General features: G+C 48.2%; 1 protein-coding gene across 1 annotated transcript in view; it reads right to left on the minus strand.

The window, feature by feature from the left end:
* LOC141201623 (uncharacterized) overlaps positions 1–16969 on the minus strand; it is an 82751-nt gene that overhangs the window by 10570 nt on the left and 55212 nt on the right. Inside the window, exons 8-12 of the mRNA XM_073663629.1 lie at positions 13802–13885; positions 13493–13672; positions 13287–13410; positions 13106–13203; positions 12823–12913 (exon numbers count right to left, since the gene is read on the minus strand). Of these exons, the coding sequence (XP_073519730.1) occupies positions 12823–12913; positions 13106–13203; positions 13287–13410; positions 13493–13672; positions 13802–13885 (577 nt within the window). The remainder of the gene's footprint in view (positions 1–12822; positions 12914–13105; positions 13204–13286; positions 13411–13492; positions 13673–13801; positions 13886–16969) is intronic.

A 16969-nucleotide genomic window follows, 5' to 3' on the forward strand; every position in this document is an offset into this window, starting at 1 on the left:
CACACAAAGGCAACGGTGGGAAAGTGTCACAAGAGGTGGACGATGATGAGACACAATTGCCAGAAAGTCAGGAGGAGGACCAGGGTGCGGAAGGGGAAGACGAGGTGGTGGATGATATAGTAACTGACCCAACCTGGCAGGAGGACACACAGAGCGAGGCCAGCAGCACACAGGGGGGAGGGAGGCAGAGTACCCCAACAAACAGGAAGAAGCAGTGTGGTGGCCGCAGACAGAAGGCGGGCAACCGTTCCCCGTAACACCAACACGAGGGACGTTGCCAGTACAACCGGTCAGTCTTCCAGAGTCTGGAATTTTTTTAAAGACTCTGCTGATAACCCCAAAAAGGCCATTTGTACCACCTGCCAGGCCAACATCAGCAGGGGTGACAAAACTACCAGCCTGACCACCACCAGCATGATCAGGCACATGTCAGCAAAGCACCCGACTTTGTGGGGTGAACCCCAGGGTCCACGACCAGTGTCAGCGGGTGTCACCACTGCTTCTTCCGCTGTTGTGCGTGTAAGAGAACCCCCTGTTGTGCGTGCAAGGCAATCCCCTGTCCATACTGCATGCAAAGATGCCCCCTCCTCTCAGTCTTCACTTGTTATGGCAGTTTCTCAAGAAACAGCATCAACATCCACGTCCCACTGCAGCGTTCAATTGTCCATATCCCAGACCTTTAAACAAAAGCGCAAATTCGCAGCCAACGCCCCACAGGCCACAGTCCTAAATTCGCACATTTCACGACTGCTTGCGTTGGAAATGCTGCCTTTTAGGCTGGTGGAGATGGAATCCTTCCGCAACCTTATGGCAGTGGCCGGCCCTCGGTACTCGGTCCCCAGCCGACACTATTTTGCCCAGTGTGCCATCCCCGCACTACACAAGCACGTGTCCCAAAACATCTGCCGTGCCCTCAGCAACGCAGTTACTGGGAGGGTCCACCTGACAACGGACACGTGGACAAGTGCTTGTGGCCAGGGACGGTACATCTCCCTGACAGCACACTGGGTAAACATAGTGGAAGCCAGGACCCAGTCGGACCTTGGGACGGAACACATCCTCCCCACACCGAGGATTGCGGGCCCTATGTCAGTCAGAGTTGCCCCCACAGTGTACAGATCCTGCGCATCATCCTCCTCCTCCTCATGTTCAGCCTCCATCTCAGATATCACCACATCAGTTACAAGCTGGAAGCACTGCAGTACTGCCTCAGCCAAGCGGCAACAGGCTGTGCTGAAACTCATAAGCTTAGGTGATAAACCTCACACTGCTTGTGAGTTGTGGACAGCTGTGAAAGAGCAGGCAGATCTGTGGCTGAGACCACTGAACTTACATCCAGGCATGGTCATGTGTGACAATGGCCGTAACCTGGTGGCGGCGCTGAGGCGAGGCAAGATCACACATGTACCATGCCTGGCTCATGTGCTTAACCTCATGGTTCAGCGGTTTCTTAAATCGTACCCCGAGTTGCCAGATCTGCTTGTCAAAGTACGCCCCCTGTCAGCTCATTTTCGCAAGTCAGTTACAGCTTCCGCCACCCTTGCTGTGTTGCAGCAGCGTTTGAAGCTTCCGTCACACCGACTGGTGTGTGATGTCCCCACACGTTGGAACTCTACTTGTCTGTCTTTTGCAACGCTCTCTGCAGAGAATTAAAGAGGAGGCATTGCAGCCAGAGTATGATGAGATGGATCAAGAAGCCATAGCGATCGATTACACACAGCCCAGCCTCATCTCATCCCAACGTGCATTGGGGGACAATGAGGGAGAGGAGGAGGAGGAAGAACAGGAGCTGGTATCATGCTCTGTAGACGGTAGTACCTGTACAACTGTCATACCGTCGGTTCAGCGTGGGTGGCCTGAGGACAGGGGGGAGGAGGAGGACAGCATGGTCAGTCATCATCTTGGTGAGGACACGGATATCTTGCCCGTTACCAGTCTGTCACGCATGGCTGACTTTATTTTACGCTGCCTTAATCGTGACCCTCGTGTTGTCAAAATGTTGGGTGACAGTCATTACTGGTTGGTGACACTTTTAGACCCCTGCTACAAGGAGAACTTTCACTCTCTTATTCCTGAGGTGGAGAGGTCTACAAAAATGGGGCAGTACCAGAAGGCCCTTGCTGCAGAACTGTTAAAAAAATTCCCATCTGAACACGCTAGCGGCAGAGGTCACAGTTCGTTGCCCAACCAAGGTGTACAGGCGAGAGAGACGCAACTCCAATCCAGCAGAGGCAGGGGAACACTGTCAACATTCTGGGAGAGTTTTCTCAGACCCTCCCTTCGGACAGGCCCTAAGGCGCGGGGTACTCTCACAAGGAGTGGAAAGTTTCAAAAGATGGTGAGGGAGTAACTTGCCGACCGTACCAGCGTCCTCTGTGAATTCTCTGTGCCTTTTAATTATTGGGTATCCAAGCTGGACACTTGGAATGAACTCGCTCTGTACGCCTTGGAGGTCCTGGCCTGCCCTGCTGCTAGCGTGTTATCGGAGCGTGTTTCTAGTGTCGCTGGTGGAATTATAACTGATAAGCGCACTCACCTGTCAACTGAAAATGCTGACAAGCTGACCCTTATCAAAATGAACAAGGGCTGGATTGGGCCAGACTTCTCATCACCACCAAATGACAGCAGAGTAACATAAAGTCAAATCCACTGTGTTATTTCGGGAGGTGTATTCACATGCACCGCTTCACATCCACACATGGGTATACGCTTCCTCATTTCGGCTGTTTTATGCTCTTCTCCTTATCCTCAGCCTCCACCACCACTATACCACCAGGGTGACCGTGGTCCGTGTTGCCAGCATTGCAAGTTCTTACGTCCTTATTTTTGGCAGCTTTTGCTTGGAAGGCATAAGCAAAGACTATGGGAGACCCACTCCCCAATAATGGGGATAATGTTTGTAATATGCTGTACTGCATGGCTCTTGTAAGGGGCATTGCAAGTTCCTCCATCCTAATTTTTGGCAGCTTTTGCTTGGAAGGCATAAGCAAAGACTATGGGAGACCCACTCCCCCATAATGGGAATAATGTTTGTAATATGCTGTACTGCATGGCTCTTGTAAGGGGCATTGCAAGTTCCTCCGTCCTAATTTTTGGCAGCTTTTGCTTGGAAGGCATAAGCAAAGACTATGGGAGACCCACTCCCCAATAATGGGAATAATGTTTGTAAGATGCTGTACTGCATGGCTCTTGTAAGGGGCATTGCAAGTTCCTCTGTCCTAATTTTTGGCAGCTTTTGCTTGGAAGGCATAGGCAAATACTATGGAAGACCAACTCCCCAATAATGGGAATACTGTTTTTAAGATGCTGTACTGCATGGCTCTTGTTTGCCAGCATTGCAAATTCCTCCGTCCTAATTTTTGGCAGCTTTTGATCCGAAGGCATAGGCAAAGACTATCGGAGACCCACTCCCCAATAATGGGAATAATGTTTTTAAGATGCTGTACTGCATGGCTCTTGTTTGCCAGCATTGCAAGTTCCTCTGTCCTAATTTTTGGCAGCTTTTGCTTGGAAGGCATAGGCAAAGACTATGCGAGACCCACTCCCCAATAATGGGAATAATGTTTTTAAGATGCTGTACTGCATGGCTCTTGTTTGCCAGCATTGCAAGTTCCTCCGTCCTTATTTTTGGCAGCTTTTGCTTGGAAGGCATAGGCAAAGACTATGGGAGACCCACTCCCCAATAATGGGAATAATGTTTTTAAGATGCTGTACTGCATGGCTTTTGTAAGGGGCATTAAAACCATCTTGTTAAGCTACTGTGACCTCCATGTCTCTTCCACGGCGCATTGATATTGTTTTTTTATTCCACTGCGACCTCCACCACTCTTCCAGGGGGCATTAAAACCGTCTTGTTAAGCTACTGTGACCTCCACATCTCTTCCAAGGGGCATTAAAACCGTCTTGTTAAACCACTGTGACCTCCACGTCTCTTCCAATGGGCATTAAAACCATCTTGTTAAACCACTGTGACCTCCACGTCTCTTCCAAGGGGCATTAAAACTATCTTGTTAAACCACTGTGACCTCCACGTCTCTTCCAAGGGGCATTAAAACCGTCTTGTTAAGCTACTGTGACCTCCACGTCTCTTCCAAGGGGCATTAAAACCGTCTTGTTAAACCACTGTGACCTCCACGTCTCTTCCAAGGGGCATTAAAACTGTCTTGTTAAACCACTGCGACCTCCACCAATCTTCCAAGGGGCATTAAAACCGTCTTGTTAAACCACTGTGACCTCCACGTCTCTTCCAAGGGGCATTAAAACCATCTTGTTAAACCACTGTGACCTCCACGTCTCTTCCAAGGGGCATTAAAACTATCTTGTTAAACCACTGTGACCTCCACGTCTCTTCCAAGGGGCATTAAAACCGTCTTGTTAAACCACCGCGACCTCCACCACTCTTCCAAGGGGCATTAAAACCGTCTTGTTAAGCTACTGTGACCTCCACGTCTCTTCCAAGGGGCATTAAAACCGTCTTGTTAAACCACTGTGACCTCCACGTCTCTTCCAAGGGGCATTAAAACTGTCTTGTTAAACCACTGCGACCTCCACCAATCTTCCAAGGGGCATTAAAACCGTCTTGTTAAGCTACTGTGACCTTCACGTCTCTTCCAAGGGGCATTAAAACCGTCTTGTTAAACCACTGTGACCTCTACGTCTCTTCCAAGGGGCATTAAAACCGTCTTGTTAGACTACTGCGACCTCCACCAATCTTCCAAGGGGCATTAAAACCGTCTTGTTAGACTACTGCGACCTCCACCAATCTTCCAAGGGGCATTAAAACTGTCTTGTTAAATCACTCTGAACTCCACAGCTCTTCCAAGGGGCATTGATATTGTCTTTTCATTCCACTGCGACCTCCACCACTCTTCCAAGGGGCATTAAAACCGTCTTGTTAAGCTACTGTGACCTCCACGTCTCTTCCCCACGGCGCATTGATATTGTTTTTTATTCCACTGCCACCTCCACCACACTTCCAAGGGGCATTAAAACCGTCTTGTTAAACCACTGTGACCTCCACGTCTCTTCCAAGGGGCATTAAAACCGTCTTGGTAAACCACTGTAACCACGTCTCTTCCAAGGGGCATTAAAACCATCTTGTTAAACCACTGTGACCTCCACGTCTCTTCCAAGGGGCATTAAAACTGTCTTGTTAAACCACCGTGACCTCCACCACTCTTCCAAGGGGCATTAAAACCGTCTTGTTAAGCTACTGTGACCTCCACGTCTCTTCCAAGGGGCATTAAATCCGTTTTGTTAAACCACTGTGACCTCCACGTCTCTTCCAAGGGGCATTAAATCAGTCTTGTTAAACCACTGCGACCTCCACCAATCTTCCAAGGGGCATTAAAACCGTCTTGTTAAGCTACTGTGACCTCCACGTCTCTTCCAAGGGGCATTAAAACCGTCTTGTTAAACCACTGTGACCTCCACGTCTCTTCCAAGGGGCATTAAAACCGTCTTGTTAAACCACTCTGAACTACACAGCTCTTCCAAGGGGCATTGATATTGTCTTTTTAATCAGCTGCGACCTCCACCACTCTTCCAAGGAGCATTAAAACCGTCTTGTTAAACCACGTTGAACTCCACAGCTCTTCCAAGGGGCATTGAAATGTTGTTTTTAATTACCTCTAACCTCCACGACTCTTCCAACGGGCATTGCATTTCCTCCTAATTTTAGTCAGCTTTTGCTTTTCAATGCATGGGCGAAAACTAAGGGAGACCCACTCCCCAATAATGGGTAGAAGGTTTTTAGCATGCTGTAATCCACGTCTGTTTCAAGGGGCATTGCAGTTTCTCATAATTTTTGGAAAGCCTTCCATTCACTGCTTAGGCCAACAGTGTACAGGAGATACAGTTGCTATAAATGGAAAAAAGGTTTAGTTAAGGCCCTCTGACCTCCATGTCACTTCCATGGGGCATTGGAGTGCCTCGAAATTTTTGGTAGGCATTGCACTCACTGTATGCCCTATAACTGTGTAGCCGAACAGCTCCTTTTGGTACAGAAACATATCCTACAAGACATGTGTGGTTGACTGGCCTGATATTGATGTGAATGGTCCCTGTTCCTCCTGCTCTTTCTCCTTTGCCACCACCTCAACAGGCTGAACAGGCAGGGAGCTGGATAACAGTTAGGAGGGATAGAGGGAAGAAGTATAGGAAGGCTGGTTCAGAACCGGCATTATTGGAGCACGACAGATCCTCTGACCGCCGGGGGAGTGTATGCTCCAGTAATGAGGGGGAGGGGGAAGTGTAGGGCAGGCAAGACAGGTTCTGGTAGTGGGTGACTCTATTATTAGGGGGACAGACAGGGCAATCTGTCACAAAGACCGGGATCGCCGAATGGTGTGCTGCCTCCCTGGCGCTCGAGTCCGGCACATCGCGGATCGGGTTGACAGGTTACTGGGTGGGGCTGGCGAAGACCCAGCGGTCATGGTCCACATCGGCACCAATGACAAAGTGAGTGGTAGATGGAGGGTCCTTAAAAATGATTTCAGGGACCTAGGTAGGAAGCTTAGGGCAAGGACCTCCAAGGTAGTTTTCTCAGAAATACTACCAACCCCGCGAGCCACACAGGAGCGCGAACGGGAAGTTAGGGAGGTGAATAAGTGGCTAAAGAGTTGGTGCAAGGCAGAAGGGTTTGGGTTCATGGAGAACTGGGCCGACTTCGCGGTCGGCTACAGGCTCTACCGTAGGGACGGGCTGCACCTCAATGGGGAGGGTGCAGCGGTGCTGGGGAAGAAGATGGCTAATAGGTTGGAGGAGTTTTTAAACTAGAGACGGGGGGGGGGACCAAGGAAATAGGTGGGATGTGGGATGTGAGGCAAGCAAGGGGGAAGGGGAGAAGTGAATATAATGAGGGTGGAGAGGGGGGTGGGGATAGTACAGTTAGATCGTTAGAGAAGAATAGGATGCTAAATAACCCCAAAGTTTTATCTTGAATGCTGACCAACGCAAGAAGCCTGACCAATAAGGCGGATGAGCTGCAGGCGCTTATATCGGAGGAGAGGTATGACATCGTAGGTATAACAGAGACTTGGCTAGACGATAGCTACGACTGGGCGGTAAATTTATTAGATTATAGTTTATTTAGAAGGGACCGGAAACAGGGGAAAGGCGGAGGAGTCTGCTTATATGTAAAGTCATGTCTAAAACCCAGACTAAGGGAAGATATAGGAGAGGGAGAAGAGGGGGTCGAGTCCATGTGAGTAGAGATAGAAGGAACTAAAAATATTAATAAAATATTACTGGGGGTCTGCTATAAGCCACCAAATATAACAGAGGAGAATGAGAATCTGCTATTAGGACAAATAGACAAAGTAGCAAAACATAATGAAGTGATTGTAATGGGGGATTTCAACTACCCGGATATTGACTGGGAAACAGAAACCTGTAGATCTCAGAAAGGAAAAAGGTTCTTGACAAATATTAAGGATAATTATCTCTCCCAACTAGTGCAGGAACCAACGAGAGGGAAGGCCGTGTTGGACTTAATATTGACTAATAGGCCTGATAGAATAACTGAGGTACAGATAGGGGGGCACCTAGGTAATAGCGACCATAATATTATCGACTTCAAAATGCCCTTCAGTAGGGTTATTAACTTTAGGAGGGCGAAGTTTGATCAGCTGAAAGAAAGCCTTCAACTTATTGACTGGGACAAAGTTCTTAATCAAAGGAATACGAATAGTAAATGGGAAACCTTCAAAAGAATTCTGAATACTCAGTGCGAGAGGTATATACCGTATGGGAATAAAAGGGCCAGAAATAAGAGGAAACCAATATGGTTGAACAAGAACGTAAAAGGGGCGTTAAATAGCAAAAAAGAGGCATTCAAGAGATTAAAACAGGAAAACAGTAAGGAGGCACTAATGTGTTACAAGGAAAAAACGAGAACCTGTAAAAAACAAATAAAAATAGCGAAGGAGGAAACAGAGAAACGTATTGCTAGGGAAAGTAGATCAAATCCCAAACTGTTCTTTACGTATATAAATAGTAAAAGGATTAAATCGGATAATATTGGACCGATAAAAAGTGAGGAAGGCAAAATCATAGAGAAAGATGAGGATAAAGCTAATCTATTAAATAATTTTTTTTCGACAACTTTCACAAAGGAAATCGAACTAACAGGAGAAATGAGAAGTGACAAACTTAATCCTCCACTAAGTATGACAAATCTAACCCAAGTTGGGTACAGAAACGCCTCAGTAACATTAAAATAAACAAATCACCAGGACCTGATGGCATACACCCACGGGTACTAAGGGAACTAAGTAATGTGATAGACAGACCGTTATATCTTATATTTAAGGACTCTGTTGAGACTGGGTCTGTACCACTTGATTGGCGACAGGCGAATGTAGTGCCAATATTCAAAAAGGGAGCGAAAAGTGACGCCGGAAACTATCGGCCGGTGAGTCTGACGTCCGTTGTGGGCAAAATTTTTGAAAGCTTAATTAAAGAAGCAATTACGGAGCATCTTGATGCTAATAATCTTTTAATCCCGAACCAACATGGATTCATGAGGAATCGCTCCTGCCAAACAAACCTGATTGACTTCTACGAGGAGGTTAGCTCTCGAGTAGATCAGGGGGAACCAGTGGATGTCGTGTATCTCGACTTCTCAAAAGCGTTCGATAGCGTGCCACATAATAGGTTGGTATACAAAATGAGAATGATGGGGCTGGGGGAAAATGTCTGCAAGTGGGTAGCTAACTGGCTAAAGGATAGAAGGCAGAGGGTGGTTATAAATGGAATATACTCAGATTGGGTAAGCGTCACTAGTGGGGTACCACAGGGGTCTGTACTAGGCCCAATGTTATTTAATATCTTTATTAACGACATAGTCAACGGGATAAATAGTAAAATATCAATATTTGCAGATGACACAAAGTTATGTAAAACAATTAATACAAAAGAGGACAGTGCAGACCTACAGAGGGATTTGGATAAGCTGGGTAGGTGGAGCATTAAATGGCAAATGAGGTTTAACGAGGAGAAATGTAAGGTCATACATATGGGAAGGAAAAATGGAAGTCACCAGTACTCACTGAATGGGAAATCATTGGGGAATTCAGAGATGGAGAAGGACTTGGGCATCTTGATTGATAGCAAACTAAATTGGAGTGCCCAAAGTCAGGCCGCTGCTGTAAGGGCAAACAGGGTAATGGGATGTATCAGAAGAGGTATAGCTGCAAAGGATGAGAACATTGTTCTTCCACTGTACAAAGCACTGGTCAGACCACACTTGGAATACTGTGCTCAGTTATGGGCCCCAATATATAGAAAGGATATAAATGAGCTTGAAAAGGTACAAAGGAGGGCAACAAAATTAATAAAGGGAATGGAGGGACTGCAATACCCAGAGAGGTTGGCAAAACTAGGACTATTCAGCCTGGAAAAGAGAAGGTTGAGGGGGGACATAATAAATGTGTACAAATATGTTAGGGGACAGTATAGAGATCTTGCCCGGGATTTGTTCAAAAGGAGGGATATTACGGTAACAAGAGGGCCCTCACTAAGACTGGAAGAGAAAAGGTTTCAGCACCAGCATAGGAAGGGGTTCTTTATGGTAAGAGCAGTGAGAATATGGAATTCACTGAGTGAGGAGACGGTAATGTCGGATTCACCACCAGTTCAAGCGGGGACTGGATGCATTTCTAGATACCAGGCAGATTTCAGCATATACTTAAAAATAAAATAAAATAGTAGGTTGATACAGGGATTTATTCTGACTGCTGGTTTCAGAGTCGGGAGGGAATTTTTCCTCAGGTGAAGATTGGCTAAATCATTTGGGGTTTTTGCCCTCCTCTGGATCAACTTTAGCAATTACTGAACTAACATGTCGAACTTGATGGACGCAAGTCTTTATTCGGCTTTACAAACTATGTTACTATGTCATCCATCATTCATCACCTGAAGCTTTGTTTTAACGGGAGTAAGAGAACTAAGATAGTAGCAGGAAAACATCCAGCAATCCTCGGAGGAGGTAGGATATGCGCCAAAACGCTGACCACCTCAGGCCTAGCCACTACTACATACATGTGCTTTGAATTCCAAGGAACAGAAAGCTAAGGAGATGGATGGCCTCATGATCATGAATAATTTACTCGTTGTGTAGGAGGCCGAGCACTGCTGCTGTCTACCTTCTGAACCTTGTGTTGAAGCCTAAGTGACCGAGGACTCGCAATCCTCTATGACTGGAGGACGTGTTGCATCCCAGTGTGCAACTGTGTCCCGGCTTCCACAATATTAACCCAGTGTGAAGGCATCAGTAAGATGGACCATCCCTGGCCATTTTCACTTGTCCACGTGTTTGTGGTTAGGCTGTCCTTCTCACTAAATGCACTGGGGAGGGCACAGGTAATGTTTTGGTATGCACGCTTGTGTATAAGGCGCACCGGGACAAATAGGGGTGGCTGGAGACCGAGTATGGACACACGGCCGCCCCCTGGTGGCTGGGGACCGAGCGTGGACACCCGGCCGCCGGGTGGCTGGAGTCTGAGTATGGATACCAGGCCCCCTACGCAGCCATGACATGGTGGCCGGCATCTGCCTCCACATGCCAGTATGGTATTGCAGCCTGGGGGTGGGTGGGTGGCAGCTTGCACACTTACGCTTGCATTCCAAGAAAACAAAGCAGATGCTTCCTTCTATCATCATCATCATCATGCTCCTCACCTTGGCACTCTCAACTCCCCTGATGGAGAAGCCAGGGCCCACCGGAGGAGTCTAGTTCTCTGGTGGGCTCGTCCAATGCTGTCCTAAAGCAGGCCAGGCTAAGAAAAGTGTGGGGGAAGGTCCCAGGAGAAATAGGGGCGGCTGAGGACCGTTTATGGACACCCGGCCGCGGTGCGGCTGGGGACGGAGTATGAACACCCGGCCGCGGGGCGTTTGGGGACCGAGCGTGGACACCCGACCGCCGGGCGGCTGGGGACTGAGTATGGATACCAGGCCGCCGACGCAGCCATGACATGGTGGCCGGCATCTTCCTCCACATGCCTAAAAGGCCCAATTTCAAGTGCAAGCAAGCTAGCAGTATGGTATTGCAGCCTGGGGGTGGGTGGCAGGCTGCATACTTGCGCTTGCATTGCAAGGAATGGGGGAGGTACAATTGAACACTGCCCTGGGAGAAGGACTTGCATGGGGATAGTTGCAAGTCTGCATCTTCTGATCACTTCTGATGGGCACATTTTTAGGCAGTGACCTGGGTGTCAGAGATGCTTCCAGGGGTCTTCCCCATGCTGTTCCCATGTCTTTTCAGCACTGTATGCATGTGTCACACAGCACATAGCCAGATAAGATTGTAAAATGTTAAAATGACATTTCCCAGTGAATGCATTTGTCACGGTTGAAAGCAATACAAAAGTTCAAAAACGCATAAAAAATGCTACTTGTGAACATAGCCCAAGGTGTGGAGGAGTATTTTTGCTTTTGGTTATTTATTTTACCTTATACACAAGTCTCTTTACCCTTTAAAGGAAGTTCCTTAACATATTTCACAGGAAAACCGTTTCAGTTTCGTTTTTGAACGTTTTATTGTGAGCCCGTAAAAGTGACTTAATACCTCTGACCACGTTGTTGACAGCAGTGACCTGAGGGTCAGAAATGCTTCCTGGGGTGATCCCCATGCTGTCCCCATGACTTTTGAGCACTGTCACTATCGTTTTGGGCACTTTTTAGGCTTTCTACAGACTGCCGGGGGTGCCACCGCAAAAATGCTCGGGTCTCCCATAGACTAACATTAGGCTCGTTGCTCGGGTCGAGCACCCGAGAATCACGGTGAGCTCGGTCCGAGCTTCGAGCATTTTAGTGCTCACTCAACAATAATCACGACATAAAGTGACACATGTCAGATCTGAAAATGGGCCCTGGATAGGAACACAAAACCGGCTGCGGGAAGAGGTTAAATCAGAGTATTTTGGGCACTAACTACTGTATCCAAAAACTGACTATAGACAATAACACATCTACTGAAATGATCAAACTCAACATTCTTCATCAGTAAAAAATGAGTAACCAGTGGTGAAACCTTTCTAGGGTAATTAGAGTATGGGGCTCGTTGGCTCTTGGCAATCTAAACTATCGTAAGGGCCAATATTTTCTGTCAGATGAGTTTCAAGAAGAAATATTAGACATTGAAGGAGAACTTTTTATAATAGTTCAGAGCTGATGTGTCTTAAATTTAGACCTCGGGCATTGGGAAGATGTAATGGAGACCTTCTTTTAAAGACTAGAGAGTTACAGAGTCACATAAGTGAGTCAAGCCGATCCCACCACAATCAAACTACCATACAGTATGAACCTGTAAAAAAAGACAGAATAAAAGATATGTTATATCCGCAACAACAACATATAAATAAGTGAGAGCTTCAACACTAAACTGGAGTTTACTCCGGGAGAGTACTCATTTATGGTGGACCATTGGAGCTACTATTAGTTCTGACCATAAAAGTAGAGAAAGTATTAGTGCCCCTCGTTTCAGGAGAGATTGTGCAGTAATCTGAATTCCTTAGGATTGAAAACATTGATCAAGTGATTTTCATTTGGCTTTATAGTTTACAGATCTGAGCAGGTAACGGTCAGCGTCTCCTAATCCCAGGGGGTAGGTAGATCCTCCAGGTTGTAAGTTCTCTAGAAAAGGTCTTTCACAATTACACAAAGTAATGTGAACATTTTTGGATGGAGGAAAATGTTGTGGTCTAGAGGTAAAATGGTGATCACACAATTATGACATGGCCGAACTACACCATCGATAAAGCAGCCACAGCCGGTGACTGAGAAGAATCTGTGACTTCTCTACATTGAGTGGTAACTACTCACCTGGGTAGTCATATGTAGGAATCTCCTCTTTACACCACTCATCACCCCTCACATATGTCTCTGTAGTATTAATATGGGTCAGATTTTCACCCTGAAACAAATGTTGTAAAAGACATATAGAGAAGTCACATCTATGATCAGCTCTAATCCTGCCATTTCCACTGTCCTCATTACCCAAGTATAAAACATATAATATTGGTGGATAAAACAAGACTGAACACAAGACCTTCACAGCCATCTACATATTATAGAGGAGATCACATGACACCTTCTCTCCATCTACCTGATGATTATGAGGAATATTGGGATCTTCTTGTTTACAGTCCTGTGGAAGAAGATGAGAGGGACATCTCTCTTGTGTTGTCCTCTTACTGGATAGATCTGGTGGAAACACATACATGGACTGAATTAATTCTTTCCATACAGATAATTATAGGCCTTGTGTATTTAGTCCGGTCTATTACCTGGTGATGTGAGGGGCTGGGGAACCTCCATCATGACGTTCTTGTACAAATCTTTGTGTCCTTCTAAATACTCCCACTCCTCCATGGCGAAATAGACAGTGAAGTCCTGACAACTTATAGGAACCTGATACATACAATGATACCGTCATCCCCTGATCCCTTCATAGCATTACTGTATAATGTCCCATCATTCCCAGCAGTGTCACCTCTCCAGTCAGCAGCTCAATCATCTTGTAGGTGAGTTCTAGGATCTTCTGGTCATTGATGTCCTCATGTATCAGGGAATGAGGTGGAGGCCCTGTGATTGAGCTCAGGGGTCTTCCCCATCTCTCAGACACAGGGTCCTGACAGCGCTCACCAGAGGTCTTCTTCACTACTGTATAATCCTGATTATGGAGAGACACATTAATAAATCTCACTCCAGACATTTCCAGAGTCCTCACCTCTCCAGTTCTGTACATCTGTTATTCCCATAGATAAGAATGACGTAATGTGACGTCATCAGAATCTCTCACCTCTCCAGTAAGCCAGAAGAGGATCTCTAGGGTGAGGTGTAATATCCTCTCTGCCATCTTCGTTTTGTCTCTATCCATTCTTCTCTAGGAAAGTGATATAGATAAATTATTAGTATCTCATATTGTGGGAATCTGAGTGGATTGAAGATGAGTTGGTGTAAAATCTATAAAATTCTGTGTAATAAAAAAAAATTAATAGCATTGTGATGCTGGTATAAAGCAATAATATGGTAGAGCTCTTCATACATCTTCAGGTCATACAGAGATACCTATGTGCTATCAGTTGGGATTACGAAAGATATAAAATAATTCAGGTAATTTAACAATATAAAGAACGCAACAGTCTTTGTACAGCCAATAAAATGTGTAGCATCGGCGTCTCTGCCCCCTGCCAGGCAGAGACGCTGTCCCTCTCACCTCCGCGCTCCCCGCCCGGCGTCCTCCGGCGCTCCTCTTCCTGCTGCTGCCGGCGCGCGCAGCTTCCCGGGCACTGTGCTTACGGTGCGCGCTCGCTCCCTCTCTCTTAAAGGGGCCGCGCACACCGTCCTAAGGAGTCCCCGGCCAATAGCTGGAGGTCCTCCCATATATAAGGCACCTCCTCCAAACTGGAGGTGCCCGAGCAATAGTTGTTGCACGGTGTACTTAACTCTGCTTCAGCCCTCAGGTCCCGCTGCTAGCCTGACTACCAGTCCTGTCCGCCAGCCTGATTTCCAGTCCTGTCCGCCAGCCTAACTTCCAGTCCTGTCCGCCAGCCTGACTTCCAGTCCTGTCCGCCAGCCTGACTTCCAGTCCAGCCCGCCAGCCTGATTACTCTCCAGCCCGACAGTCTGTCTTCCGTTCAGCCCGCCAGTCTGTCTATGGGCTCTGCCCGTCTGCTTACCTGGAAGCACCTGCCTGCTACCTGCCATGCCTACCTGGAGGCTCCGGCTTGCTACCTGCCGTACCTACCAAGGATCCTGCTTGCTACCTGCCGTGCCTACCTGGAGGCTCCTGCTTGCTACCTGCCGTGCCTACCTGGAGGCTCCTGCCCGTCACTTGCCGTGACCACCTGTCAGCCTACCTAGAGACTCCTGCCTGTCGCCTGCCGTGTCTGCTAGTCCATCTATCTGGATCACTCGTCAGCCTGCCTGCTGTGCCCATCTGCAATACCGGTCAGTCCCAACTATCTGTACCGTGGGAGTCACCTGCTCCCTTACAAGGTCATCCACAGAGTAGCACCTGGTCCCTCTGCTCGGACCCTCCCTGGTCACGGAGTCGATTGAGCCGCCGTACGACCTTGGTCGCTCCGAGTTGATACCTAGTTATGCCCCTCTGGGTCCCTCCTTGCACCGCAGCACAGAGGTTCCACCTACCGGATCTGTAACAGTTTGCTCGGGCTATGGAACCCAGTGGCCCCCAAACCCCCTTGCTTACTGACCTGTACCAGGAGGTTTCTCGTCAGAGATCCCAACAGGAAACCATCCTGAACTTCCTGCGGAATGTCAACTCCCGCCTGGACACGCTGTCTGTCCCACCTGTGTACGCCTCGAGTCGTGCGACTCCCGTTCCCGCAGCGCCGCTGCCCACCAACACCACAGCATCCAACCCAGGTCCCCGGCTCTCTGCGCCTCCTCGTTTTGGAGGTGACCCCGTCTCATGTCGGGGCTTTCTGAACCAGTGCACGCTGCACTTTGAACTTTTGGCACATCAGTTCTCCTCCGACCGGGCCAAGGTGGCGTTCATCATGTCTCACCTCACCGGGGAAGAACTGGCATGGCTTAACCCCCTATGGGAGAGAGAAGATTCCATGGTGTCTGATCTTCCAGCTTTCCTCTCTGCCTTCTGGAGGGTCTTCGATGAACCAGGACGAAGGATTTCTACTGCCTCCTCTTTGCTCCGTCTCCGCCAAGGATGTCTCACCGTGGGCCAGTATGCCATACGCTTCCGCACCCTTGCTTCTGAGCTTACCTGGGGCAATGAAGCCCTGGTGTCTATCTTCTGGGAGGGCCTTTCTGGTCGGATTAAGGACGAGTTAGCCGCCCAGGATATTCCTACCTCCCTGGATGACCTGGTGTCACTAGCTACCTGGATTGACCTCAGTTTCCAAGAACGTACCAAGGAGGTCACCTTGGAGAGAAGATTTCCTCATCTTGCTCCTATTTTCCAGAGACCTGCTTCTCAATCAGCAACTCCCCGGGCACCCTCGCCCGAACCTATGCAGATCGACCAGACCAAGATGGTCAAATCTCGCCAAGAGTCATGCCGAGCCGAGGGGAGCTGTTTCTACTGTGGCAGTAAGGAGCACTTCATTCGTTCCTGCCCGGTAAAGCCGGGAAACTCCAGTGTCTAGGACCGCTCGGAGAGGTCGTCCTAGGCAAAAGTAAACCCTCTCCTTCCCTGACTTTGTCTGTCTCTATCTCCTGGGGAGAGAACCACTACTTTGAAGTTGCACACCTGGATTCCGGAGCTGCTGGGAACCTCATTTCCCAGTCCCTGGTAGAGAAATATCACATTCCCACCAAACCTCTGGCTGAACCATTGGCAGTCGCCTCCGTGGATGGAAGACTCCTTCCGGTGACCATCCTGCTCATCACAGAACCTATAACTCTGCAGGTGGAAATGCTGCACTCAGAGGATCTCCTTCTATGTGCTTTCCGGACTCTCTCACTCCCTATTGCTATGTCTACCCTGGCTTCAGAGACATGAACCCGTGCTGAATTGGCAATCCGGTGAAGTACACCGTTGGGGGCAGGATTGTCATAAGACCTGCCTGGTCCCGGTTCGCCCAGTTCGTCCTCCACCCACCCCGGCTAATCTACAAGGTTTACCGGCACCTTACTGGTCCTATGCAGTTGGCTTCGACAAAAAGGAAGCAGAGACACTGCCACCTCATAGGCCATATGATTGCCCGATCGACCTGGTACCCGGTGCCACTCCACCCCGTGGACGTATCTACCCGCTGTCGTCGGCAGAAACCCGGGCCATGTCGGATTACATCGAGGAGAATCTGGCCAGGGGATTCATCCGGAAATCCACCTCCCTGGCTGGAGCCGGATTTTTCTTCGTTAAAAAGAAGGATGGTTCACTACGCCCCTGTATTGACTATAGAGGACTCAACCAAATCACAGTCAAAAATAAATACCCCCTGCCGCTCATCTCCGAGTTGTTTGACCGCCTTAAGGGCACTAG

This window comes from Phyllobates terribilis, unplaced genomic scaffold, assembly GCF_046119375.1.
Source record: "Phyllobates terribilis strain yellow unplaced genomic scaffold, ASM4611937v1 Scaffold_120__1_contigs__length_5212024, whole genome shotgun sequence".
NCBI classification, from domain to species: domain Eukaryota; kingdom Metazoa; phylum Chordata; class Amphibia; order Anura; family Dendrobatidae; genus Phyllobates; species Phyllobates terribilis.